Source organism: Carcharhinus amblyrhynchos, unplaced genomic scaffold (assembly GCF_965287045.1).
Source record: "Carcharhinus amblyrhynchos unplaced genomic scaffold, sCarAmb.v2.hapA scaffold_464, whole genome shotgun sequence".
Taxonomy (NCBI): Eukaryota; Metazoa; Chordata; class Chondrichthyes; order Carcharhiniformes; family Carcharhinidae; genus Carcharhinus; species Carcharhinus amblyrhynchos.
In genome coordinates, this window is record NW_027650204.1 from 1 (window position 1) to 24,495 (window position 24,495).

General features: G+C 55.1%; 1 protein-coding gene across 1 annotated transcript in view; it reads left to right on the plus strand.

The window, feature by feature from the left end:
* Positions 1-134: 134 nt before the first annotated feature.
* Positions 135-24,495, plus strand: part of LOC145339438 (histone-lysine N-methyltransferase 2A-like) — a gene marked incomplete at its 5' end in the record, with an annotated part of 52,876 nt that continues 28,515 nt past the window's right edge. The window contains 14 exons of the mRNA XM_080183907.1: positions 135-211; positions 1,342-1,470; positions 2,780-2,893; positions 4,464-4,610; positions 6,199-6,294; positions 6,913-7,033; positions 9,255-9,368; positions 10,273-10,457; positions 12,787-12,882; positions 14,752-14,862; positions 15,080-15,153; positions 16,934-17,109; positions 20,137-20,249; positions 23,705-23,842. Coding sequence (XP_080040033.1) covers positions 135-211; positions 1,342-1,470; positions 2,780-2,893; positions 4,464-4,610; positions 6,199-6,294; positions 6,913-7,033; positions 9,255-9,368; positions 10,273-10,457; positions 12,787-12,882; positions 14,752-14,862; positions 15,080-15,153; positions 16,934-17,109; positions 20,137-20,249; positions 23,705-23,842 — 1,691 coding nt within the window. The remainder of the gene's footprint in view (positions 212-1,341; positions 1,471-2,779; positions 2,894-4,463; positions 4,611-6,198; positions 6,295-6,912; positions 7,034-9,254; positions 9,369-10,272; positions 10,458-12,786; positions 12,883-14,751; positions 14,863-15,079; positions 15,154-16,933; positions 17,110-20,136; positions 20,250-23,704; positions 23,843-24,495) is intronic.

A 24,495-nucleotide genomic window follows, 5' to 3' on the forward strand; every position in this document is an offset into this window, starting at 1 on the left:
GTTGGGGGTGGGGAGGGGGTTTGGGGTTGTTGGGGGTGGGAGGGGGTTTGGGGTTGTGCTGAGTGGGGCATGGCGAGGGTGATGTGAGTTATTTTCCTGTCTGATGCTGGCCCTCTCGCTGTCCTGACCTTCAGATGACCTGCAGTCTATAATGGATGATCATGGACGGCTGAAACCCTTACAACTCAAATCCCGCAAGAGCAGAGAAAAGGTGAGTGTGCTCATTGATTCATTCCCCGGGACATGGGCCTCACTGGCCCAGCATTTACGCCCCCCCCCATCCCTAATTACCCCCTTGAGAAGGGGGTGGATCAAGCCGCCATCTTGAGCCCACTGCAGTTCCCGTGTGGTGTAGGTACATGGAGTAGTTAGGGCCTGGAATACACAGCCTGAGTGTGTGGGGGAGGCAGATTTGATGGAGGTTGATATGAGAGGTGAGGGGGCTGGCAGCATGTGAGAGTGATGGGTGGGGTGCGGGAGTGGGTGAAGGAGGAGCAGATAGCCTTAATGTTTGGTTTGATTTGATTTATTATTGTCACCTGTATTATCAAAGAGTGAAAAGCATTGTTTCTTGTGCTCTACAGACAAAACATACTGTTCATAGAGAAGGAAGGAGAGGGTGCAGAATGTAGTGTTACAGTCACAGCGAGGGTGTAGAGAAAGATCAACTTAATGCGAGGTCGGTTTCATTCAAAAATCTGACAGCAGCAGGGAAGAAGCTGTTCTTGAGTCGGTCGGTACAGGACCTCAGACTTTTGTATCTTTTCCTGAAGGAAGAAGGGGGAAAAGAGAATGTCCGGGGTGTGGGGGGTCGTTGATTATTCTGGCTGTTTTTCCCGTGACGGTGGGAAGTGTAGACAGAGTCAATGGATGGGAGGCTGGTTTGTGTGATGGGTTGGGCTACATTCACCACCCTTTTGTAGTTTCTTGTGATCTTGGGCAGAGCAGGAGCCCATACCAAGCTGTGATACAACCAGAAAGAATGCTTTCTATGGGGCATCTGTAAAAGTTGGTGAGAGTTGTAGCTGACATGCCAAATTTCCTGAGTCTTCTGAGAAAGTAGAGGCGTTGGTGGGGCTTTCTTAACTATAGTGTCGGCGTGGGGGGGACCAGGACAGCTTGTTGGTAGTCTGAACACCAAAGCTGTCGATCCTTTCTACTTCGTTCTCTGTTGATGTAGACAGGGGCATGTTCTCCTTTACACTTCCTGAAGTCGATGACAATCTCCTTCGTTTTGTTGACATTGAGGGAGAGATTATTGTTGCCGCACCAGTTCACCAGATTCTCTATCTCATTCCTGTACTCTCTGTGTCTACCACACCCCCCCACCCCCTCTCCCAGGACCGTCCGGTGCTGCTGAGTAAGCAGGAGCAGCTGGTGCTGAGTCCGCTCAGTCCGTTCACCAACAGTAACAGCGGCAGGCAGAAGGGACCATCGGACGGCGTGCATCGGATACGAGTAGACTTCAAGGTGAGCCGGCGGCGACAGGAGTGAAACATACAGCGTGCAGGCAATCGGGGGCTTGGCTCTCCCTTGTTCGTAGAATCCATAGTATCCCTGCGGTACAGACCGAGGCCAACCGGCCTCTCGAGTCTCCACCTGCTTTTCGAAAAGCACTCTGCCGGGCCCGCCCCTCTCACCCTATCCCCATAACCCGACACATTTACCCTGGCCAATCCAACTCACCTAGTTCCCATGCTGTATAGCAACTGAGGCAAAAGCATTGTTTTATTTCAAGGAATATTGTGGGTGGCCATGGTGATTAGCACTGCTGCCTCACAGCGCCAGGGACGCGGGCTCAATTCCTCGCTTGGGTCACTGTCTGTTTGGAGTCTGCATGTTCTCCCCGTGTCTGCGTGGGTTTCCTCCGGGTGCTCTGGTTTTCCTCCACATTCCAAAAGACTGGTTAGGTGGATTGGCCATGCTAAATTGCCCCTCAGCGGCAGGGGCACGAGCTAGGGTAAATGCACGGGGTTATTGAGATAGGACCTGGGTGCCGATTGTGGTCGAGGGAGACTCGATGAGCCGAATGAGGGAAGGGGGAAATCAGGATATTGAATTTGATGATCAGCCACGATCAAAATGAATGGCAGAGCAGGCTCGAAGGGCCGAGTGGCCTCCTCCTGCTCCTAGTTTCTATATTTCTAACCTAAACACCTAAGGGGTAATTTAGCACGATCAATCCACCAAACCAGCACGTCTTTCCAGACTGTGGGTGAAAACCAGAGCACCCAGAGGAAACCCGTGCAGACTCCACACACACACACACACACACACACACACACACACACACAATCACACACACAGAAAGGCGCAAGCCAGGAATCGATCCGGGTCCCTGGAGTGTGAGGCAACAGCGTGCCTCCCCTCGTGTTATATACGCAACTCGATTCATTTGGTAGGCACGGAGTGCCTTTTTGTTAGAAGCATTCATGAGATGTGGCCGTGCTAAATTGCCCCTTAGTGTCCAAAGATGTGTAGGTTAGGGTGGATTGGCCATGCTAAATTGCCCCTTAGTGTCCAAAGATGTGCAGGTTAGGTGGATTGGCCATGCTAAATTGTCCATGTCAAGGGGACGAGCAGGTAAATATGTGGAGTTACAGGGATAGGGCCTGGCTGAGGTGGTTGTTGGTGCAGGTTCAATGGGCTGAATGGCCGCCTTGTGCACTGCAGGGGTTCTCTGACTTTGTCTCAGTTGGTTTGCTGTCTGCTCCTGCCGTGCGATGTTAACTCCTCTGCTCTCACTCTCTCTCTCTCTGTCCCCACCACTCCCTCCCAGGAGGACTGCAGCATTGAAAATGTTTGGCTGATGGGTGGTCTGAGTGTGCTATCGTCTGTGCCCATCCTCCCCAGGGTTCTCTGCCTGCTGTGTGCAAGTCAAGGGCGTCATGAGGTAAGCACGCCTGCACGGTTCAGTTGCCAACACAGCCTGTGATGCCCCTTTCTGCAAGACCACCTCCACTACCACCTACATCGATGAGGCTGTGTGGGAGCAACTGGGCATCGCGGAGCCCAGATTAATGTTTCTCAGCTTGGGAGCTGAGCTTATGAGCTCCGAGGCTACGGGATCAAGATCAAGGGGTGAAGGAGTTAATATGCAGATCCACACTGCACCAATTGAGTGGAGGAGCAAGCTGGAATGGTGAATGGCCTCCTCCTGTTCCTGTGTAACAGGCTCGAGGGCTGAATGGCCTCCTCCTGTTCCTGTGTAACAGGCTCAAGGGGCTGAATGGGACCTCCTCCTGTTCCTGTGTAACAGGCTCGAGGGGCTGAATGGCTTCCTCCTGTTCCTGTGTAACAGGCTCAAGGGGCTGAATGGGACCTCCTCCTGTTCCTGTATAACAGGCTCGAGGGGCTGAATGGCTTCCTCCTGTCCCTGTGTAACAGGCTCGAATCATACATATGATTTTCAGGGGGTGAGATGGGGTGGATGTGCTGGTGATTTCTCCCTTCAGTGGGGGCGGGTCTGGGAGTGAGAATCTAGGGCAAGGGGACCAAGTGTAAAAAGAAGAGGCTGATTTTTGATTTGATTATTGTCACATGTATTAACATACAGTGAAAAGTATTGTTTCTTGCACACTATATGGACAAAGCATACCATTCATAGAGAAGGAATGGAGAGAGTGTAGAATGTAGTGTTACAGTCATAGCTAGGGTATAGAGAAAGATCAGATTAATGTGAGGTAGGTCCATTCAAAAGTCTGACAGCAGCAGGGAAGAAGCTGTTCTTGAGTCGGTTGGTACGGGACCTCAGAGTTTTGTATCTATTTCCCGACAGAAGAAGGTGGAAGAGAGAATGTCCGGGGTTGTGGGGGGTCCTTGATTATGCTGGCTGCTTTCCCGAGGCAGCGGGAAGTGTAGATAGAGTCAATGGATGGGAGGCTGGTTGTGTGATGGATTGGGCTACATTCACAACCTTTTGTAGTTCCTTGTGGTCTTGGGCCGAGCAGGAGCCCAGACCAAGCTGTGATACAACCAGAAAGGATGCTTTCTGTGGGGCATCTGTAAAAGTTGGTGAGAGACGTAGCGGACATGCCAAATTTCCTTGGTCTTCTGAGAAAGTAGAGGCGTTGTTTCTCCTGTGCCATTGAGTTATGTAGCTCTCTTTCTCTCCCGACCCCCCCCACCCACACCGAGAGCGGCGGAGTCTGTCAGAGCCGGTGGGGGACGGGTGGGGGGGGGTCTTTGAGTATATTCAAAGTTAGACAGAATTTTGATCGGGGTGGGACGCAGGTTATGGGGTTGGGGAACAGACGGGAAAGTGGGAGAGGAGACCACAATCCTCTCAGCCAATGATCTGATTGTGGCAGAGGGTTAGTATTGATGGAGCAAATGACCTATCCTCGCTCCTGTTAGTTACGCTTGGAGACTGTTGTGTTGGTGGGCCGTGGTTTCTGACTGTGATCTCTCTCTTTATCCCCCTCTCTCTCTCCCCTTTAAACCCCATTCTCCCGCCACACCAGATGATTTATTGTCAGGTGTGCTGTGAACCGTTCCACAGCTTCTGTCTGGACGAGAGGGAGAGGCCGTCTGCGGAGCAGAAGGAGAACTGGTGCTGTCGTCGCTGCAAATTCTGCCATGTCTGTGGCCGCAAGAGCAAAGCCTCCAAGGTATTGGGATGAGGGGGCCGTCCCGAATGGGAGTCCAGTGGGGCAGGGGCCTCTCCAGTGGGAATGGGAGTCCAGTGGGGCAGGGGCCTCTCCCAGTGGGAATGGGAGTCCAGTGGGGCAGGGGCCTCTCCCAGTGGGAATGGGAGTCCAGTGGGGCAGGGGCCTCTCCCAGTGGGAATAGGATTACTGAGGGCAAGGCGGCTTTTCCCAAAGGGAATGGGAGTGCGCAGGGGTGAGGGGCCATTTTCAGTGGGAGTGCTGAGGGGTGGGGGGCCTTGCCAATGGGAATGTGCAGGGGAGAGGGGCCTTTCCCAATGGGAATGGGATTAGTGAGGGTTGCAGGGGGTGGGGTAGCAGACTGGAATCAGCTTCAGAGACATTCCCAACCAGAATAGCAGCGGAGAGGAAATGGCAATCAAAGGAAGGCCCACATTCCCAGAGTGCCGCACTGTCAGAGGGTCAGTGCTGAGGGAGCGCCGCACTGTCAGAGGGTCAGTGCTGAGGGAGTGCCGCACTGTCAGAGGGTCAGTGCTGAGGGAGCGCCGCACTGTCAGAGGGTCAGTGCTGAGGGAGCGCCGCACTGTCAGAGGGTCAGTGCTGAGGGAGTGCCGCACTGTCAGAGGGTCAGTGCTGAGGGAGCGCCGCACTGTCAGAGGGTCAGTACTGAGGGAGTGCCGCACTGTCAGAGGGTCAGTGCTGAGGGAGCGCCGCACTGTCAGAGGGTCAGTGCTGAGGGAGCGCCGCACTGTCAGAGGGTCAGTGCTGAGGGAGCGCCGCACTGTCAGAGGGTCAGTGCTGAGGGAGTGCCGCACTGTCAGAGGGTCAGTGCTGAGGGAGTGCCGCACTGTCAGAGGGTCAGTGCTGAGGGAGTGCCGCACTGTCAGAGGGTCAGTACTGAGGGAGTGCCGCACTGTCAGAGGGTCAGTGCTGAGGGAGTGCCGCACTGTCAGAGGGTCAGTGCTGAGGGAGTGCCGCACTGTCAGAGGGTCAGTGCTGAGGGAGTGCCGCACTGTCAGAGGGTCAGTGCTGAGGGAGTGCCGCACTGTCAGAGGGTCAGCGCTGAGGGAGTGCCGCACTGTCAGAGGGTCAGCGCTGAGGGAGTGCCGCACTGTCAGAGGTCAGTGCTGAGGGAGTGCCGCACTGTCAGAGGGTCAGTGCTGAGGGAGTGCCGCACTGTCAGAGGGTCAGTGCTGAGGGAGTGCCGCACTGTCAGAGGGTCAGTGCTGAGGGAGTGCCGCACTGTCAGAGGGTCAGTGCTGAGGGAGTGCCGCACTGTCAGAGGGTCAGTGCTGAGGAGTGCCGCACTGTCAGAGGGTCAGTGCTGAGGGAGTGCCGCACTGTCAGAGGGTCAGTGCTGAGGGAGCGCCGCACTGTCAGAGGGTCAGTACTGAGGGAGTGCCGCAGTACAGAGGGGAATACCGGTTCACAAAGGGAAGATGCTTTTTGTTTCTGGGATCTTTCTGTGTGCAGGAACGTGCCTGTGGTAACCACATTTGTCCTGGGCACTGCTGTGTGATGTGCTGCTCCGGCTTGCCACAAGAATGGATCTGTGTTCTGTCACTGAGCCTTGTCTGCTTTCTGCCTGCAGCATCTTCTGGAGTGTAACAAGTGTCGGGCTACCTACCATGCTGCCTGCTTAGGGCCAAACTATCCAACCAAACCAAGCAAAAAGAGGCAGACCTGGGTAAGTCCCCCTCCCCCGGCAGGGAACCCCACCCACCACATCCCATCACCGTGTGGCGGAATCACAGACCCCCCCGTCCTGTCACCGTGTGGGGGAATCACAGACCCCCCCGTCCCGTCACCGTGTGGGGGAATCACAGACCCCCCCGTCCCGTCACCGTGTGGGGGAATCACAGACCCCCGTCCCGTCACCGTGTGGGGGAATCACAGACCCCCCCCCATCCCGTCACCGTGTGGGGGAATCACAGACCCCCCGTCCCGTCACCGTGTGGGGGAATCACAGACCCCCGTCCCGTCACCGTGTGGGGGAATCGCAGACCCCCGTCCCGTCACCGTGTGGGGGAATCGCAGACCGCCCCCCCCCCCGTCCCGTCCCGTCACCGTGTGGGGGAATCGCAGACCCCCGTCCCGTCACCGTGTGGGGGAATCGCAGACCCCCCCCCCCCCCCCCCCCCGTCCCGTCACCGCGTGGGGGAATCACAGACCCTCATCCTGTCATCATGTGGGGGAATCACAGACCCCCACAGTTTGTCCCTCTGTTACTGATGGCTGTTGTGTGAGATGTGAACTGGATGCCGGTGTTCCTGACTCCCTTCTCTTCCCTCTCCTCCCTGACCAGGTCTGTCCCAAGTGTGTGCGGTGTAAAAGCTGTGGAGCCACCACCCCCGGCAGGAGCTGGGACGCTGAGTGGTCATATGATTTCACCCTGTGTAATGACTGCGCCAATCTCTTTGAGAAAGGTAAGCATTAACATCGGGGAAAGGTGAAGGTGGACGGGTGCTGGAGACTGATATCTGGGTCCAGGCTTCCCTCGCCTCTCTGACAAGTAAGTGGGGACAGTGTAGAGGGAGCTTTACTCTGTATCTAACCCTGTGCTGTACCTGTCCTGGGAGTGTTTGATGGGGGGACAGTGTAGAGGGAGCTTTACTCTGTATCTAACCCTGTGCTGTACCTGTCCTGGGAGTATTTGATGGGGACATTGTAGAGGGAGCTTTACTCTGTATCTAACCCCATGCTGTACCTGTTCTGGGAATGTTTGATGGGGACAGTGTAGAGAGAGCTTTACTCTGTATCTAACCCCATGCTGTACCTGTCCTGGGAGTGTTTGATGGGGGATAGTGTAAAGGGAGCACTGTTGACCTGCTTGGTAAAGCTGGGTGAGATGTGGTTCCCTTTGATAAGAAGGAACAGAGGAAAGGCCTTTGTCCTCCAAGCCAGTGCCGATCGTGATGTCCTTACTCGGTCCGTATCCCTTTATTCCCCCCCTATTCATGCACCGATCCAGGTGCCTCTTAAATGTACAAAGCCATGCTATCTGTCATTAACTGGTCCATTTTCCTCTGAATGTTCGTATGTCCTGTCCCTCAGTATCTCCTCCAAAAGCTTCCCCACCCACTGACAGGCTCACTGCCCTATAATTTCTGGATTATCCCTGCTTCCTTTCTTAAAGAGGGGAAACTACATTGGCTGTTCTCCCAGTCCTCTGGAACCTCGCCTCTGGTCAAAGAGGATGTGAAGATATCTGTTACAGCTCCGTCTATTTTTTCCCTTGCCTCCCGCAGTAATCTGGGGTAGATCCTACCTTAATGAAATTTAGGACACTCAACACTTCCTCCTTTGAAATATTAACATTTTCTGAAGCGTTCACACACCTACCCCTGACCTCAACATCCGTCACATGATACTGAGTACACATTGAAGATCTCATCCACTTCTGTGGCTCTGCACATAACTTCCCTCCATTGACCTTGAGTGGGCCCAGTCTGTCTTTTGCTATCCTCTTGTTCCTAATATATACATAAGAAGCCTTGGGATTCTCCTTGACCCTGTTTGCTGAAGATATTTATTACATGGCTCCTTTTAGCCCTCCTAATTCCATGTTTAAGTTCCTTCCTACTTTCACTGTACTCCTTAGGGCTTTGCCATTTTTACATGCCTAGAGCTATTGTATATTTTCCTTTTGATTAAGCTAACAATTTCCCTTGTCATCCATGGTTCCTGAATCCTGCCATTTCTACCCTCTGTTTCTGGGGGACATCCCTGTCCCGCACCTCAATCACCTGGCCTGTAACAGTCTCCCAGATGTGGATTTGCCCTCAGAGAGCAGCTCTCAATCCACCACCAGCACCACCACCCCACTCTTGGTTGAATTGTATCAAAAAGCCCTCCTGCACCTATCTGACAAATTGCTCCCTATACTGTGCTCAGTTCTGGTTGCCTCATTACAGGAAGGATGTGGAAGCTATTGAGAGGGTGCAGAGGAGATTTACAAGAATGTTGCCTGAATTGGGTGGCATGCCTTATGAGGATAGGTTGAGGGAGCTGGGACTCTTTTTAGAGAGATGAAGGTTGAGAGGCGACCTGATAGAAGTGTATAAGATGTTGAGAGGAATAGATAAGGTGGATTGTCAGAGGCTGTTTCCCAGGGCTGAAATGGTTGCTATGAGAGGACACAGGTTTAAGGTGCTGGGGAGTAGGTACAGAGGAGATGTCAGGGGTAAGTTTTTCACTCAGAGGGTGGTGGGTGAGTGGAATCGCTGCCGTTGGTGGTGGTAGAGGCAAATTCGTTAGGGTCTTTTAAGAGACTTCAGGATGAGTACGTGGGACTTAATAGAATTGAGGGTTATCGGTAAGCCTAGTAGGTATGGATATCATTGGCGCAGCTTGTGGGCTGAAGGGCCTGTTTGTGCTGTAGTTTTTCTATGTTCTATCTGAGCCCCTGGCTGGAAAAGTGTTCCAGACAGTATGGAGGAAGTTAAAGTCACCCATTGCAATCCACCCTGCTTTTTTCACACCTTTTCCCAATCTGACTACACATCTGCTCCTCTGTCTCCTGTTGGGAGGTCTATAGCAGACTCCCAACATTGTTACAACATGTTCCGATGTGTTTGTGTGCTGGAATTTGATTAATTGCGGTGTGCCACGTACTGAACTGTAGTGTTGTGTTTGTGGTTTACCCAGGGAATTATTGCCCCATCTGCACTAAGTGCTATGAAGATAATGATTACGAGAGCAAGATGATGCAGTGCTCAAAATGTGACCACTGGGTACACGCAAAGTGTGAAGGTGTTTCAGGTGAGTGGTGAAGCGATGTGGGCACCGCGCCAACCATCCTCTTCCCCCAACAGACTCACTCTCTCTCTCTCCCCGCCTCCAGACTGTCTTGTTCTACCTTGCTGCAGGAGCAGCTCCTGTCCTGGACTGTGTACCAGGGAACCCTCTGATACGCAGGCACCCCCAGTGGAGAGAGGAACAGCCCAGAGGTGTATCATCAGAGCCCCATCTCCACTCTCTGCACTGATTCCCCAATCCAGCCCCACCTATCCCAGTAACCCTGCACACTTACCGTGGCCAATCCACCGAACCTACACATCTTTAGACACTAAGGGGCAATTTATCATGGCTAATCCCCCCTAAACTACACATCTCAACCCCGTCAATACACCCTTCTATTCTTTTCTCATATATTTATTCCCCCTTGGAAGCCTGAGCTTGCGGATGCTGGGAACCTTCAGGATGAATGATCACAGTGTGACACGGTGGCACAGTGATTCGCACTGCTGCCTCACAACATCAGGGACCCAAGTTCAATTCCCGGCTTGGGTCATTGTCTGTGTGGAGTCTGCACGTTCTCCCTGTGTTTGCGTGGGTTTCCTCCGGGTACTCCATTTTCCTTCCATGGTCCAAAGATGTGCAGGTTAGGTGGATTGGCCATGCTAAATTGTCCCTTAGTGTCCAAAGATGTGGGGGTTAGGTGCATTGTCTGGATAAATGTGCAGGATTACTGGTACAGGGCAGGGGTGGGATTGAGTATAGATGCCCTGTCGGAGAGTTAGTGCAGACTTGACAGACTGAATGGTCTTGTTCTGCACTGTTGGGATTTAATGGCTTCTTGCTGTGCTTGGGTAGTGATTGGGATGTATTTGTTGGTGTTTTGCTGTGGACTCACTCTGCCTCTGTTTATCTGTGGCCTTTCCAGATGAGATGTATGAGATCCTGTCAAACCTCCCTGATAATATTGTGTACACGTGCCTGCCGTGCATGGAGGGAAAGCCAGCAGAATGGCAGGAGGTGGTCACCAGCGAACTCCTGTCCGGACTCAAGCAGGTGCTGACCGGACTGCTCACCTCACGGCTAACCTCTCACCTTGTCAAGCACAGGGAGGTAAGGACAAGCTCAGCACGCTGGGCGGAATGGCCTCGACGACTGTGCCCAGCATCGCTCTGTCTCGATCCGGGCAGCCGTTTCCCCTGAGAGAGTAATCCACTGTCCTGTGCTTGAGAGATTCTCACCCTGCGATCTCCCCTCCCTATCCCTGCGATCTCCCCTCCCTATCCCTGCGATCTCCCCTCCCTATCCCTGCAATCTTCCCCATCCGCTACACTCCTCCCTATCTCTGTAACCTTCTCCAGCCCCTACACCTCCTCCCTATCTCTGTAACCTCCTCCAGCCCCTACACCCCTCCCTATCTCTGTAACCTCCTCCAGCCCCTACACCCCTCCCTATCTCTGTAACCTCCTGCAGCCCCTACACCCCTCCCTATCTCTGTAACCTTCTCCAACCGCTACACCCACTCCCTAAATCTGTCTCTCTCACCCTGACTCCCCCCCCCGGCCTGCCTCCCCCTCTCGCGCTCTCATTCTCTCTGCCTCTTTCTGTCTCTCTCTCGCTCTCTGTCTCTCTCTTTAGTGAACTTATGTTCACTTGGTCCTTATATGTCTCGAGGTGGTTTTGTGAGAAATCCTGAAGGATTTCCTCTGCTCTGCAATGTCCTTGCTCTTTTTTCTGCATTATAAGTGACTCTGAATTCAGGCTGTTTTTGTCAGGTTTGTGTGTGTGTGTCTGTCCCAGTGTGTGTGTGTGTGTGTGTGTCTGTCCCAGTGTGTGTGTGTGTGTCTGTCCCAGTGTGTGTGTGTGTGTCTGTCCCAGTGTGTGTGTGTGTGTGTGTGTCTGTCCCAGTGTGTGTGTGTGTGTGTGTGTGTGTGTCTGTCCCAGTGTGTGTGTGTGTGTGTCTGTCCCAGTGTGTGTGTGTGTGTGTGTGTGTCTGTCCCAGTGTGTGTGTGTGTGTGTGTCTGTCCCAGTGTGTGTGTGTGTGTGTGTCTGTCCCAGTGTGTGTGTGTGTGTGTGTCTGTCCCAGTGTGTGTGTGTGTGTGTGTGTCTGTCCCAGTGTGTGTGTGTGTGTGTGTCTGTCCCTGTGTGTGTGTGTGTGTCTGTCCCTGTGTGTGTGTGTGTGTGTGTGTGTGTGTCCCAGTGTGTGTGTGTGTGTGTGTCTGTCCCTGTGTGTGTGTGTGTGTCTGTCCCTGTGTGTGTGTGTGTGTGTGTGTGTGTCTGTCCCAGTGTGTGTGTGTGTGTGTGTGTGTGTCTGTCCCAGTGTGTGTGTGTGTGTGTGTGTGTGTGTCTGTCCCAGTGTGTGTGTGTGTGTGTGTGTGTGTGTCTGTCCCAGTGTGTGTGTGTGTGTCTGTCCCAGTGTGTGTGTGTGTGTGTGTGTCTGTCCCAGTGTGTGTGTGTGTGTGTGTCTGTCCCAGTGTGTGTGTGTGTGTGTGTGTCTGTCCCAGTGTGTGTGTGTGTGTGTGTGTCTGTCCCTGTGTGTGTGTGTGTGTCTGTCCCAGTGTGTGTGTGTGTGTGTGTGTCTGTCCCAGTGTGTGTGTGTGTGTGTGTGTGTGTGTGTGTGTGTGTGTGTCTGTCCCATTGTGTGTGTGTGTGTGTGTCTGTCCCAGTGTGTGTGTGTGTGTGTGTGTGTGTCTGTCCCAGTGTGTGTGTGTGTGTGTGTGTCTGTCCCAGTGTGTGTGTGTGTGTGTGTGTCTGTCCCTGTGTGTGTGTGTGTGTGTCTGTCTGTCCCAGTGTGTGTGTGTGTGTGTGTGTCTGTCCCTGTGTGTGTGTGTGTGTGTGTGTGTCTGTCCCTGTGTGTGTGTGTGTGTGTGTCTGTCCCTGTGTGTGTGTGTGTGTCTGTCCCAGTGTGTGTGTGTGTGTGTGTGTGTGTGTGTCTGTCCCAGTGTGTGTGTGTGTGTGTGTGTGTGTCTGTCCCAGTGTGTGTGTGTGTGTGTGTGTGTGTGTCTGTCCCAGTGTGTGTGTGTGTGTGTGTGTGTGTGTCTGTCCCAGTGTGTGTGTGTGTGTGTGTGTCTGTCCCAGTGTGTGTGTGTGTGTGTGTGTGTCTGTCCCAGTGTGTGTGTGTCTGTCCCAGTGTGTGTGTGTGTGTGTGTGTGTGTGTCTGTCCCAGTGTGTGTGTGTGTGTGTGTCTGTCCCAGTGTGTGTGTGTGTGTGTGTGTGTCCCAGTGTGTGTGTGTGTGTGTGTCTGTCTGTCCCAGTGTGTGTGTGTGTGTGTGTGTGAGAGGGAGAGGGAGTGTGCGCGTGAGGAAGAGGGAGTGTGGACCAGAACGTGATCAGTGAGTGTGGGATCTCTCCGCTGCTGTGGGACAAGCTGTCGGGGTAGTGAGCGAGGAGAAGGTACCAACGCTATTTCCTCTTCTCTGTCCACCCCCTTCCCATCACATAGTATGGCGATGACGATTTGGACGTGTTTGACACCGACAGCCCCTGTGACCTGGATGGAGTGAGGGCCAAGTTTGAAGGTGGAGAATATTCCTCTGTGGTGAGTGCGGGGCAAACGAGGGAATGCAGCTGTTCACGGGGTTAGATAGAGTAAAGCTCCCTCTACACTGTCCCCCCCATCAAACACTCCCAGGACAGGTACAGCACGGGGTTAGATACAGAGTAAAGCTCCCTCTACGCTGTCCCCGCCCCCATCAAACACTCCCAGGACTGGTACAGCACGGGGTGAGATACAGAGTAAAGCTCCCTCTACACTGTCCCCCCATCAAACACTCCCAGGACAGGTACAGCACGGGGTTAGATACAGAGTAAAGCTCCCTCTACGCTGTCCCCCCCCCATCAAACACTCCCAGGACAGGTACAGCACGGGGTTAGATAAAGAGGAAAACTCCCTCTACACTGTCCCCCCTCATCAAACACTCCCAGGACAGGTACAGCATGGGGTTAGATACAGAGTAAAGCTCCCTCTACACTGTCCCCCCCGCCCATCAAACACTCCCAGGACAGGTACAGCACGGGGTTAGACACAGAGTAAAGTTCCCTCTACACTGTCCCCCATCAAACACTCCCTGGACAGTAACAAGTCTCGTAATGCAGGTTAAAGTCCAACCAGTTTATTTGGATTCATGAGCTTTCAGAGCGCTGCCCCTTCATCAGGTGAGTGGAGACTTGGGTTCACAAAAAAGGCATCTATAGACATAAACTCAATTTACAAGATAATGATTGTAATGTGAGTCTTTACAGGTGCAGACAATGTGAGTGGAGAGAGGGTTAAGCACAGGTTAAAGAGATGTGTATTGTCTCCAGACAGGACAGTTAGTGAGATTTTGCAAGCCCAGGCAAGTCGTGGGGGTTTCAGATAGTGTGACATGAGCCCAAGATACGCTGCAGGAAAGGATATCCCGAGGCATGGTACATTGGGGAGACCATGCAGACATTACGGCAACGGATGAATGAACATCACTCGACAATCACCAGGCAAGACTGTTCCCTTCCTGTTGGGGAACACTTCAGCGCTCACGGGCATTCAGCCTCTGACCTTAGGGTAAACGTTCTCCAAGGCGGCCTTCACAACACACGACAGCGCAGAGTAACTGAGCAGATAGACTGATAACCAAGTTTCGCACACATGAGGACAGCCTGAACCGGGATCTTGGGTTCATGTCACACTATCTGTAACCCCCACGACTTGCCTGGGTTTGTAAAATTTCACTAACTGTCCTGTCTGGAGACAATACACATCTCTTTAACCTGTGCTTAACCCTCTCTCCACTCACATTGTCTGTATCTTTAAGACTTGATTACCTGTAAAGACTCACATTCCAACCATTACCTTGTAATTGAGTTTGTGAGTGTACATGCCCTGTTTGTGACCCAAATCTTCACTCACACTCTGAAAGCTCATGCTACTGGATAAACCTGTTACATTTCAACCTGGTGTTTTCAGACTTCTTACTGTGCTTAACCCAGTTCAATGCAGGCATTTCCTCACCATGACTTCTAGAACAGGTACAGCACAGGGTTAGATACAGAGTAAAGCTCCCTCTACACTGTCCCCCATCAAACACTCCCAGGACAGGTACAGCACGGGGTTAGATACAGAGTAAAGCTCCCTCTACACTGTCCCCCCATCAAACACTCCCAGGACAGGTACAGCACGGGGTTAGATACAGAGTAAAGCTCCCTCTACACTGTCCCCCATCAAACACTCCCAGGACAGGTACAGCACGGGGTTAGATACAGAGTAAAGCTCCCTCTACACTGTCCCCCATCAAACACTCCCAGGACAGGTACAGCACGGGGTTAGATACAGAGTAAAGCTCCCTCTACACTGTCCCCCCATCAAACACTCCCAGGACAGGTACAGCACGGGGTTAGATACAAAATTTGTGTTTGTATTTTTCTGCAGGTGGATTTTTCTGATGATGTGGTGAGAATAATTCAGAGCAGCATTGATGAGGAGCTGGAGTTTCCCGATACCCGGAAAGCCAATTTATCCGCAAAGGCCTATTTTATAAAGGTAAAAGCTACAGGCCTGAATTTTACTGACCAAGCTTTCCACCTTCCCCAACTCCATGCCCCCCTTCCCCGATCCATGATCCCACCCCACTCTGTGCTTCCCCATCCCTGCGTTCCCCTCCCCCTCTCTGTGCTCCCCTTTTCTGTCCTGTGCTCCCTCAGTGAGCTGGTGATAATAAATCACTAACAGATCTCTCGTTGCCTCTCCACTGACACAGCAAATGGACCGCATCTTCCCCTGGTTCAAGGTTCAAGACTCCAAGTATTGGCAGGAATCGGGAAACTTACCCAAGTGAGTAAAAATCAGAGTTGAAACCGCTTCTGCTGACCCTTATTCCCCCTCACTGCAGAAATCCCACCCACAACGAGACCCCTTCACGTTTTTCATGTTATAGTCAGAGGGTCAGTGCTGAGGGAGTGCCGCACTGTCAGAGGGTCAGTGCTGAGGGAGTGCCGCCCTGTCAGAGGGTCAGTGCTGAGGGAGTGCCGCCCTGTCAGAGGGTCAGTGCTGAGGGAGTGCCGCACTGTCAGAGGGTCAGTGCTGAGGGAGTGCCGCACTGTCAGAGGGTCAGTGCTGAGGGAATGCCGCACTGTCAGAGGGTCAGTGCTGAGGGAGCGCCGCACTGTCAGAGGGTCAGTGCTGAGGGAGTGCCGCACTGTCAGAGGGTCAGCACTGAGGGAGTGCTGCACTGTCAGAGGGTCAGCACTGAGGGAGTGCCGCACTGTCAGAGGGTCAGCACTGAGGGAGTGCCGCACTGTCAGAGGGTCAGCACTGAGGGAGTGCCGCACTGTCAGAGGGTCAGCACTGAGGGAGTGCCGCACTGTCAGAGGGTCAGCACTGAGGGAGTGCCGCACTGTCAGAGGGTCAGCACTGAGGGAGTGCCGCACTGTCAGAGGGTCAGCACTGAGGGAGTGCCGCACTGTCAGAGGGTCAGCACTGAGGGAGTGCCGCACTGTCAGAGGGTCAGCACTGAGGGAGTGCCGCACTGTCAGAGGGTCAGCACTGAGGGAGTGCCGCACTGTCAGAGGGTCAGTACTGAGGGAGTGCCGCACCGTGAGGGTCAGTGCTGAGGGAGTGCCGCATTGTCAGAGGGTCAGTGCTGAGGGAGTGCCGCACTGTCAGAGGGTCAGCACTGAGGGAGTGCCGCACTGTCAGAGGGTCAGCACTGAGGGAGTGCCGCACTGTCAGAGGGTCAGCACTGAGGGAGTGCCGCACTGTCAGAGGGTCAGCACTGAGGGAGTGCCGCACTGTCAGAGGGTCAGTACTGAGGGAGTGCCGCACCGTGAGGGTCAGTGCTGAGGGAGTGCCGCATTGTCAGAGGGTCAGTGCTGAGGGAGTGCCGCACTGTCAGAGGGTCAGTGCTGAGGGAGTGCCGCTTTGTCAGAGGGTCAGTGCTGAGGGAGTGCCGCACTGTCAGAGGGTCAGTGCTGAGGGAGTGCCGCACTGTCAGAGGGTCAGTACTGAGGGAGTGCTGCACTGTCAGAGGGTCAGTGCTGAGGGAGTGCCGCACTGTCAGAGGGTCAGTGCTGAGGGAGTGCCGCACTGTCAGAGGGTCAGTGCTGAGGGAGCGCCGCACTGTCAGAGGGTCAGTGCTGAGGGAGTGCCGCACTGTCAGAGGGTCAGTACTGAGGGAGTGTCTCACTGTCAGAGGGTCAGTGCTGAGGGAGCGCCGCACTGTCAGAGGGTCAGTGCTGAGGGAGCGCCGCACTGTCAGAGGGTCAGTACTGAGGGAGCGCCGCACTGTCAGAGGGTCAGTGCTGAGGGAGCGCCGCACTGTTAGATGCCATGTCTCCAATGAAACATTAAAATGTTGTTCTGTCTGTGGGGGACAGGGTTATGGCGGTGCTCCCCTCAAAGTCCTAGGGTCAGTCTTCATCCACCATCACGTAAGTCGACCAGATATGCTGGGGTGGGGGAGGTGATTCGAGGAGTGGGACGCACTGTGTGGGATAGATTGAAGCTGTGTGTACGCGTTCTTTATACTCCAACACCCTGACGTGATCTTTCTGTTCTTTTTAACTCACCTTATCGCTAACCTCCTCGCTCTCTCTCTCTCTCCCTGCTCCCACAGCGGTGTGCACCCCAATGCTGTCGCCCCGCCCTCTCTTGACCACAGCTATGCCCAGTGGCGTGAGCAGACCGACAGCTCCCAGTCACAGAACGCCCAGCAGAGGAACAGCCAGAACCCAGCCGTAACGGCAGCTGGAAAGGAAGGATCGCAGGATGGCAGGACGGAGCTGACTCCCGGTGAGTGTGGGCGTGAGCCGGGTGAAGGTGGGTGGGGGGGCAGGAGCCAGCGGGGTAAAGGCTGCGGCTTTTAGAGTGTGGGGGAAGCAGTAAAAAGGGACGTTAGCTGCATCCAGGGGCAGAGGGACCTGTCCAACTGGGAAAGCCTGAATGGACTAGGCCGGAATGTGCCAGAGTTTGGAGCAGCGAGTTCTGATCCAATCGAAACACTCAAATCAGCAGGTCTTTAACAAAGTGATTCCCGCTGGCTGGCAAATCTAGATACGGCGGGGTGGGTGAGGGTGGAGGAGGAGTGGGGGGAATGGAAGCAGCCCCTGGGTGAGGTGTCGGCCATTTTGGAGTGAGATTAGAATTGTCTTTGCTCAGAGTGGTGGCCTTGGAGGCCAAGTATCACTTGGTTGTGGGGTAGAAATGTGAGGGGTGGTGAGAGGGGCAGCTATGATCAGCATTCGTTGCCCACCCACCTTGAACAAGCTGTCTTGCTCAGCCATTTCGGAAGGGCAATTGAGAGTTAACCACATCGCTGTGGCTCTGAAGTCACATGTAGGCCAGACCGGGTAAGGACGGCAGATTTCCTTCCCTGAAGGGAACCAGATGGGTTTTTCTGACAATCAATGATGATTGTCAACATAATTGAGAGTCACTTTCAATTACAGATTATATCGACTGGAGTTTAGGAGAGTGAGAGGGGATCTGATAGAAACGTATAAAATTCACACAGGGTTAGACAGGGTAGATTCAGAAGGAATGTTCCTGATAGTTGGGGGGGAGTCCGGGGGTCAGAGTTTGAGGGTAAGGGGTAAACCTTTTAGAACTGAGGTGAGGAGAAATTTCTTCACCCAGAGGGTGGGGAATGTGTGGAATTCACTCCCACAGGAAGGAGCTGAGGAGAAAACGCTGTGTGATTTCAGGAAGAAATTAGATTTCGCTCTTGGGGCAAAAGGGATCGAGGGATATGGGGGGGAGGGGGTGCTCAGGATATTGGATTCGATGATCAGCCATGATCGTAATGAATGGCAGAGCAGGTTGGAAGGGCCGAATGGTCTCCTGCTTCTAGTTTCTATGTGTATTTGCTGAATTTAAATTCCCACCAGCTGCCAGGGTAGGATTTGAACCCGTTGTTCCCGGATTGTAAGTGTAGGCGCCTTACCACTGCCCCATCACCTGTCCCTCCCGTTGCACGCATTGAACAGTCTGACTGGGTGGTGTTAGGGAGCAGATCAGAAACTTCGAGGTACATTCTGAAGTTAGCCGAGACCCCAACCATGTGTTTGGTATTAGTGTGAGGATCAGGTGCTTCACTCCAACTGCGGTTCTATTGACCCACTAGGAAGCTTTTCCCAAAACAAAGGTTTATTTGAGAACACAGAATATACCAAAAACAATTCACAGAACTTTATCCATTGAAATACAGGGTATAATTTTTCAGAGCTATCCATATGTAAGCAATATCCTCATAGACAGAAATCCCTCTGAGAAACAGCACAAAGCAGATACGCTTATGTGGGTGCTACATTTTCAGCCTTTTGGACAGACACAGACAGACATCTGTCTTCTGACTCCCGCACAGGAATCTCCAGAGGGCGATCCATCCCAAAACAGCAGAACCCCAGAGAAAGAGACTCATTTCCTGGCAGATTCCAGTCTTATAATCCAGAGACACAGAGAAAGCTACCCCTCTCTGAAGCAGCAAAACTGAGCTGGATTTCTCTGTGTAAGCCTAGCTGTACCCTGTCACATGATTTTACTGTCAGTCAACCCAATCAAGTCCTGCTCTGCAAAACCCCAGGGGATAACACACAAAAATAACAGAACAGCCTTAGCACAAGTTCAAACAAACATTCTAGCAATTAGGACCAATTTTGCTGCCGCAGTAACAGCAGAGGCTGCCAGATACACACACAGCGGCACCGATTAGATAGTAGTGGTAGATAGTGAGGAAGGGTGTCTTAGTCTACAGGGAGACTTGGACAAGTTGCAGAGCTGGGCCGAGAGGTGGAGGATGGAATTTAATGCGGAAAAGTGTGAGGTAATTCACTTTGGCAGGAATAACGGATGTGTAGAGTATAGGGCTAACGGTAGGACTCTGAATAGTGTGGATGAACAGAGGGATCTAGGTGTATGTGTACATAGATCTCTGAAAGTTGGGAATCAAGTAGATAGGGTTGGTTAGGAAGGCATACGGTGTCTTGGCGTTTATTGATAGGGGGATTGAATTTAGGAGCCGCAGCGTCATGTTGCAACTGTACAAAACTCTGGTGCGGCCGCACTTGGAGTATTGTGTGCAGTTCTGGTCCCCGCATACAGGAAGGATGTGGAGGCTTTGGAGAGGGTGCAGAGGAGGTTTACCAGGATGTTGCCTGGTATGGAGGGGAGGTCCTATGAGGAGAGACTGAGGGATTTAGGGTTGTTTTCGTTAGAAAGAAGGCGGCTACGAGGGGACCTTATTGAAACATATAAGATGATTAGAGGTTTAGATAGGGTGGACAGTGATAGCCTTTTTCCTCGGATGGAGAAAGCTAGCACGAGGGGGCATGGCTTTAAATTAAGGGGGGGTAGTTATAGGATGGATGTCAGGGGTAGGTTCTTTACCCAGAGGGTGGTGAGGGATTGGAATGCCCTGCCTGCTGCAGTTGTAAATGCGCCTAGTTTGGGGGCGTTTAAGAGATCCGTGGATAGGTTTATGGATGGAAAGGGTTTGGTTTAGGTTAGAGGGTCATTGTTTTTTAACTGGTCGGTGCAACATCGTGGGCCGAAGGGCCTGTTCTGCGCTGTAATGTTCTATGTTCTATGATTAGAACCCACTTTTTAAAAAAAGCATCCTGCACAAGGAACATGACTCAAATACATTTCTTAAAGGCATAGTATTGTTACAGTGGGTTTGTCTGGTAGTTATGGTGTGTGGGAGGGGGAGAGGAGTAAGGGGAAGCTGCCTTATAGGGGTCTTGATCTTATTCTGGGACAGGGAGCCCCAGGCCCCGACTCCCTCCCTCCCTCACTAACGGTTTCACTGTGTGTTGGTCACAGGTGCGGGTGGGGGGAAGAACCGGAACAGGAGCTCAGAGGCTGGCGCAGCGACTGACCCTGAGGATGGACGACAGTGCGCCCTGTGTCTGAAATACGGCGATGACAAACTCAACGTACGTCCCTCGTGTGCGCGTCTCCTGCGAATCGGGAAAATGCTTGGTGTAGGAGGAGGCCATTCAGCCCGTCCAGCTTGTGAAAGATCTCTTTGAAAGATCTCTCCAAATATGATCTCTCCCACACTCTATCTCCTGCCCCCACCCCCTGTAAATTTTCCCCCTTCCAGTATTTCCCCAGTTGCCCCTTTTGAAAGTTCCTATTGAATCTGTTTCCACCGCCCTTTCAGGCAGCACCTTCCAGATCACAACAACTCGCTGTGTGTCCAAAATAAAATTCTCCTCATCTCCCCCCGGCTCTCTGGTTCTTTTCCCGATTCTCGTCAATCTGTGTCCCCTCTGGTTACCGAGCCTCCTGTCACTGGAAACACTTTCTCCTCATTCACTCCATCCAAACCCCCCCCTCCCTCCCCCTCGTGATTCTGAACACCTCGATTCAATCTCCCACTTAAACCTGTCTGCTCCTAAGGGAATGATCCCAGCTTCTCCCCCGTCTCTCCATGTGAACTGAAGCCGTCTTCATCCTCGGAAACGTTCCAGTAAATCACCTCCTCACCTCTCCCCAAGGTCCTGCTGTCCTTCCCAAAGAGTGCGGCACCAGAATTGGTTGCCTTTGGAGTGACACACAAAGGGGAGTGGGATTCCTGAACACTCTCCCGGGGGAGGTAGCTTGATGGATTGATGCTGGGCTACAGCGCTTAGGTGGCTATGTGGAGTTAAGATACATCAGTCATTCCACCATCCCCCTGTCCTGGACTCTGCCTCCTAACCTGAGGAACTAGTTTCTCTCCATCAACCCGATCAAATCCTTTAATCATCTCCTAACCCATAATCAGCGAGGGAGCGGTGGAAGAACTCCAACTGTTAGTCCCTCCGTTGGGTGTTAACCAAGTCATTCCGTCTCTCTCCCCTCTCTCTCTCTCCCTCTCTCTCTCTCTCTCCCCCCCCGTCTCTCTCTCTCTCCCCACCCCCGTCTCTCTCTCTCCCCACCCCTCTCTCTCTCTCTCCCCCCCCCGTCTCTCTCTCCCCCACCCCCGTCTCTCTCTCCCCTCCCCCGTCTCTCTCTCTCCCCCCCCCGTCTCTCTCTCTCCCCCCCCCCGTCTCTCTCTCTCCCCCCCCCCGTCTCTCTCTCTCCCCCACCCCCGTCTCTCTCTCTCCCCCACCCCCGTCTCTCTCTCTCCCCACCCCGTCTCTCTCTCTCCCCCACCCCCGTCTCTCTCTCTCCCCCACCCCCGTCTCTCTCTCTCCCCCACCCCCGTCTCTCTCTCTCCCCCACCCCCGTCTCTCTCTCTCCCCCACCCCCGTCTCTCTCTCTCCCCCACCCCCGTCTCTCTCTCTCCCCCACCCCCGTCTCTCTCTCTCCCCCCACCCCCGTCTCTCTCTCTCCCCACCCTGTCTCTCTCTCTCCCCCACCCCCGTCTCTCTCTCTCCCCCACCCCGTCTCTCTCTCTCCCCCACCCCCGTCTCTCTCTCCCCCACCCCTGTCTCTCTCTCTCCCCCACCCCCGTCTCTCTCTCTCCCCCACCCCGTCTCTCTCTCCCCCACCCCCGTCTCTCTCTCCCCCACCCCCGTCTCTCTCTCCCCACCCCGTCTCTCTCTCCCCCACCCCCGTCTCTCTCTCCCCCACCCCCGTCTCTCTCTCCCCCACCCCCGTCTCTCTCTCCCCCACCCCCGTCTCTCTCTCCCCCACCCCCGTCTCTCTCTCCCCCACCCCCGTCTCTCTCTCCCCACCCCGTCTCTCTCTCCCCCACCCCCGTCTCTCTCTCCCCACCCCGTCTCTCTCTCCCCACCCCCGTCTCTCTCTCCCCCCCCGTCTCTCTCTCTCCCCCCCGTCTCTCTCTCTCCCCCCCGTCTCTCTCTCTCCCCCCCGTCTCTCTCTCTCCCCCCCGTCTCTCTCTCTCCCCCCCGTCTCTCTCTCTTCTCTCTCTCTCCCCCCCGTCTCTCTCTCTCCCCCCGTCTCTCTCTCTCCCCCCCGTCTCTCTCTCTCTCCCCCCGTCTCTCTCTCTCTCTCTCTCTCCCCTCCCCCGTCTCTCTCTCCTCCCCCTCCCCGTCTCTCTCTCTCCCCCCGTCTCTCTCTCTCCCCCCGTCTCTCTCTCTCCCCCCCGTCTCTCTCTCTCCCCCCCGTCTCTCTCTCTCCCCCCCGTCTCTCTCTCTCCCCCCCGTCTCTCTCTCTCCCCCCGTCTCTCTCTCTCTCTCTTCCCCCCCGTCTCTCTCTCTCCCCCCGTCTCTCTCTCTCCCCCCCCGTCTCTCTCTCTCTCCCCCCCCCGTCTCTCTCTCTCTCTCTCCCCCCCCGTCTCTCTCTCCTCCCCCTCCCCCCGTCTCTCTCTCTCTCCCCCCCCCGTCTCTCTCTCTCCCCCCCCCCGTCTCTCTCTCTCCCCCCCCCCCGTCTCTCTCTCTCCCCCACCCCGTCTCTCTCTCTCCCCCACCCCCGTCTCTCTCTCTCCCCACCCCCGTCTCTCTCTCTCCCCCACCCCCGTCTCTCTCTCTCCCCCACCCCGTCTCTCTCTCTCCCCCACCCCCGTCTCTCTCTCCCCCAACTCTCTCTCTCTCCCCCACCCCCGTCTCTCTCTCTCCCCCACCCCCGTCTCTCTCTCTCCCCCACCCCCGTCTCTCTCTCTCCCCCACCCCCGTCTCTCTCTCTCCCCCACCCCCGTCTCTCTCTCTCCCCCACCCCCGTCTCTCTCTCTCCCCCACCCCCGTCTCTCTCTCTCCCCCACCCCCGTCTCTCTCTCTCCCCCACCCCCGTCTCTCTCTCTCCCCCACCCCCGTCTCTCTCTCTCCCCCACCCCCGTCTCTCTCTCTCCCCCACCCCCGTCTCTCTCTCTCCCCCACCCCCGTCTCTCTCTCTCCCCCACCCCCGTCTCTCTCTCTCCCCCACCCCCGTCTCTCTCTCTCCCCCACCCCCGTCTCTCTCTCTCCCCCACCCCCGTCTCTCTCTCTCCCCCACCCCCGTCTCTCTCTCTCCCCCACCCCCGTCTCTCTCTCTCCCCCACCCCCGTCTCTCTCTCCCACCCCCGTCTCTCTCTCTCCCCCACCCCCGTCTCTCTCTCTCCCCCACCCCCGTCTCTCTCTCTCCCCCACCCCCGTCTCTCTCTCTCCCCCACCCCCGTCTCTCTCTCTCCCCCACCCCCGTCTCTCTCTCTCCCCCACCCCCCGTCTCTCTCTCTCCCCCACCCCCGTCTCTCTCTCTCCCCCACCCCCGTCTCTCTCTCTCCCCCACCCCCGTCTCTCTCTCTCCCCCACCCCCGTCTCTCTCTCTCCCCCACCCCCGTCTCTCTCTCCCCCACCCCCGTCTCTCTCTCCCCCACCCCCGTCTCTCTCTCTCCCCCACCCCCGTCTCTCTCTCTCTCCCCCCACCCCCGTCTCTCTCTCTCTCCCCACCCCCGTCTCTCTCTCTCTCCCCCACCCCCGTCTCTCTCTCTTCCCCCCCGCCCCCCCTCTCTGTCTCACTGCAGGATGCCGGGCGTCTCTTGTACATCGGCCAGAACGAGTGGACACATGTTAACTGTGCCTTATGGTCAGCTGAGGTGTTTGAGGAAGGGGATGGATCGCTGAAGAATGTACACATGGCTGTGGGCCGCGGTAAACTGATGGTGAGTCTGCCCCCTGTGGTACAGTGCCTGTGGCTGTGAGACCGGCCTGTTGCTGGGCTGTCACCTCTCCTCCTTCCCTCCCCCCATCCTCTCCTCCCTCCCTTCCTCCCTCCCCCCACGTCCTCTCCTCCTTCCCCCCCCACGTCCTCTCCTCCCTCCCTTCCTCCCTCCCTTCCCCCTCCTCCCTCCCCCCTCCCTCCCCTCCCCCATCCTCTCTTCCCTCCCTCCCCCCACGCCCTCTCCTCCCTCCCTCCCTCCCCCCACGCCCTCTCCTCCCTCCCTCCCCCCACGCCCTCTCCTCCCTCCCTCCCCCCACGCCCTCTCCTCCCTCCCTCCCCTCACGCCCTCTCTTCCCTCCCTCCCCCCACGCCCTCTCCTCCTCCCTCCCCTCACGCCCTCTCCTCCCTCCCCTCACGCCCTCTCCTCCTCCCTTCACGCCCTCTCCTCCCTCCCTTCACGCCCTCTCCTCCCTCCCTTCCCCTTGCCCTCTCCTCCCTCCCTCCCCTCACGCCTTCACGCCCTCTCCTCCCTCCCTCCCTTCACGCCCTCTCCTCCCTCCCTCCCTTCACGCCCTCTCCTCCCTCCCTCCCCCCACGCCCTCTCCTCCCTCCCTCCCCCCACGCCCTCTCCTCCCTCCCTCCCCTCACGCCCTC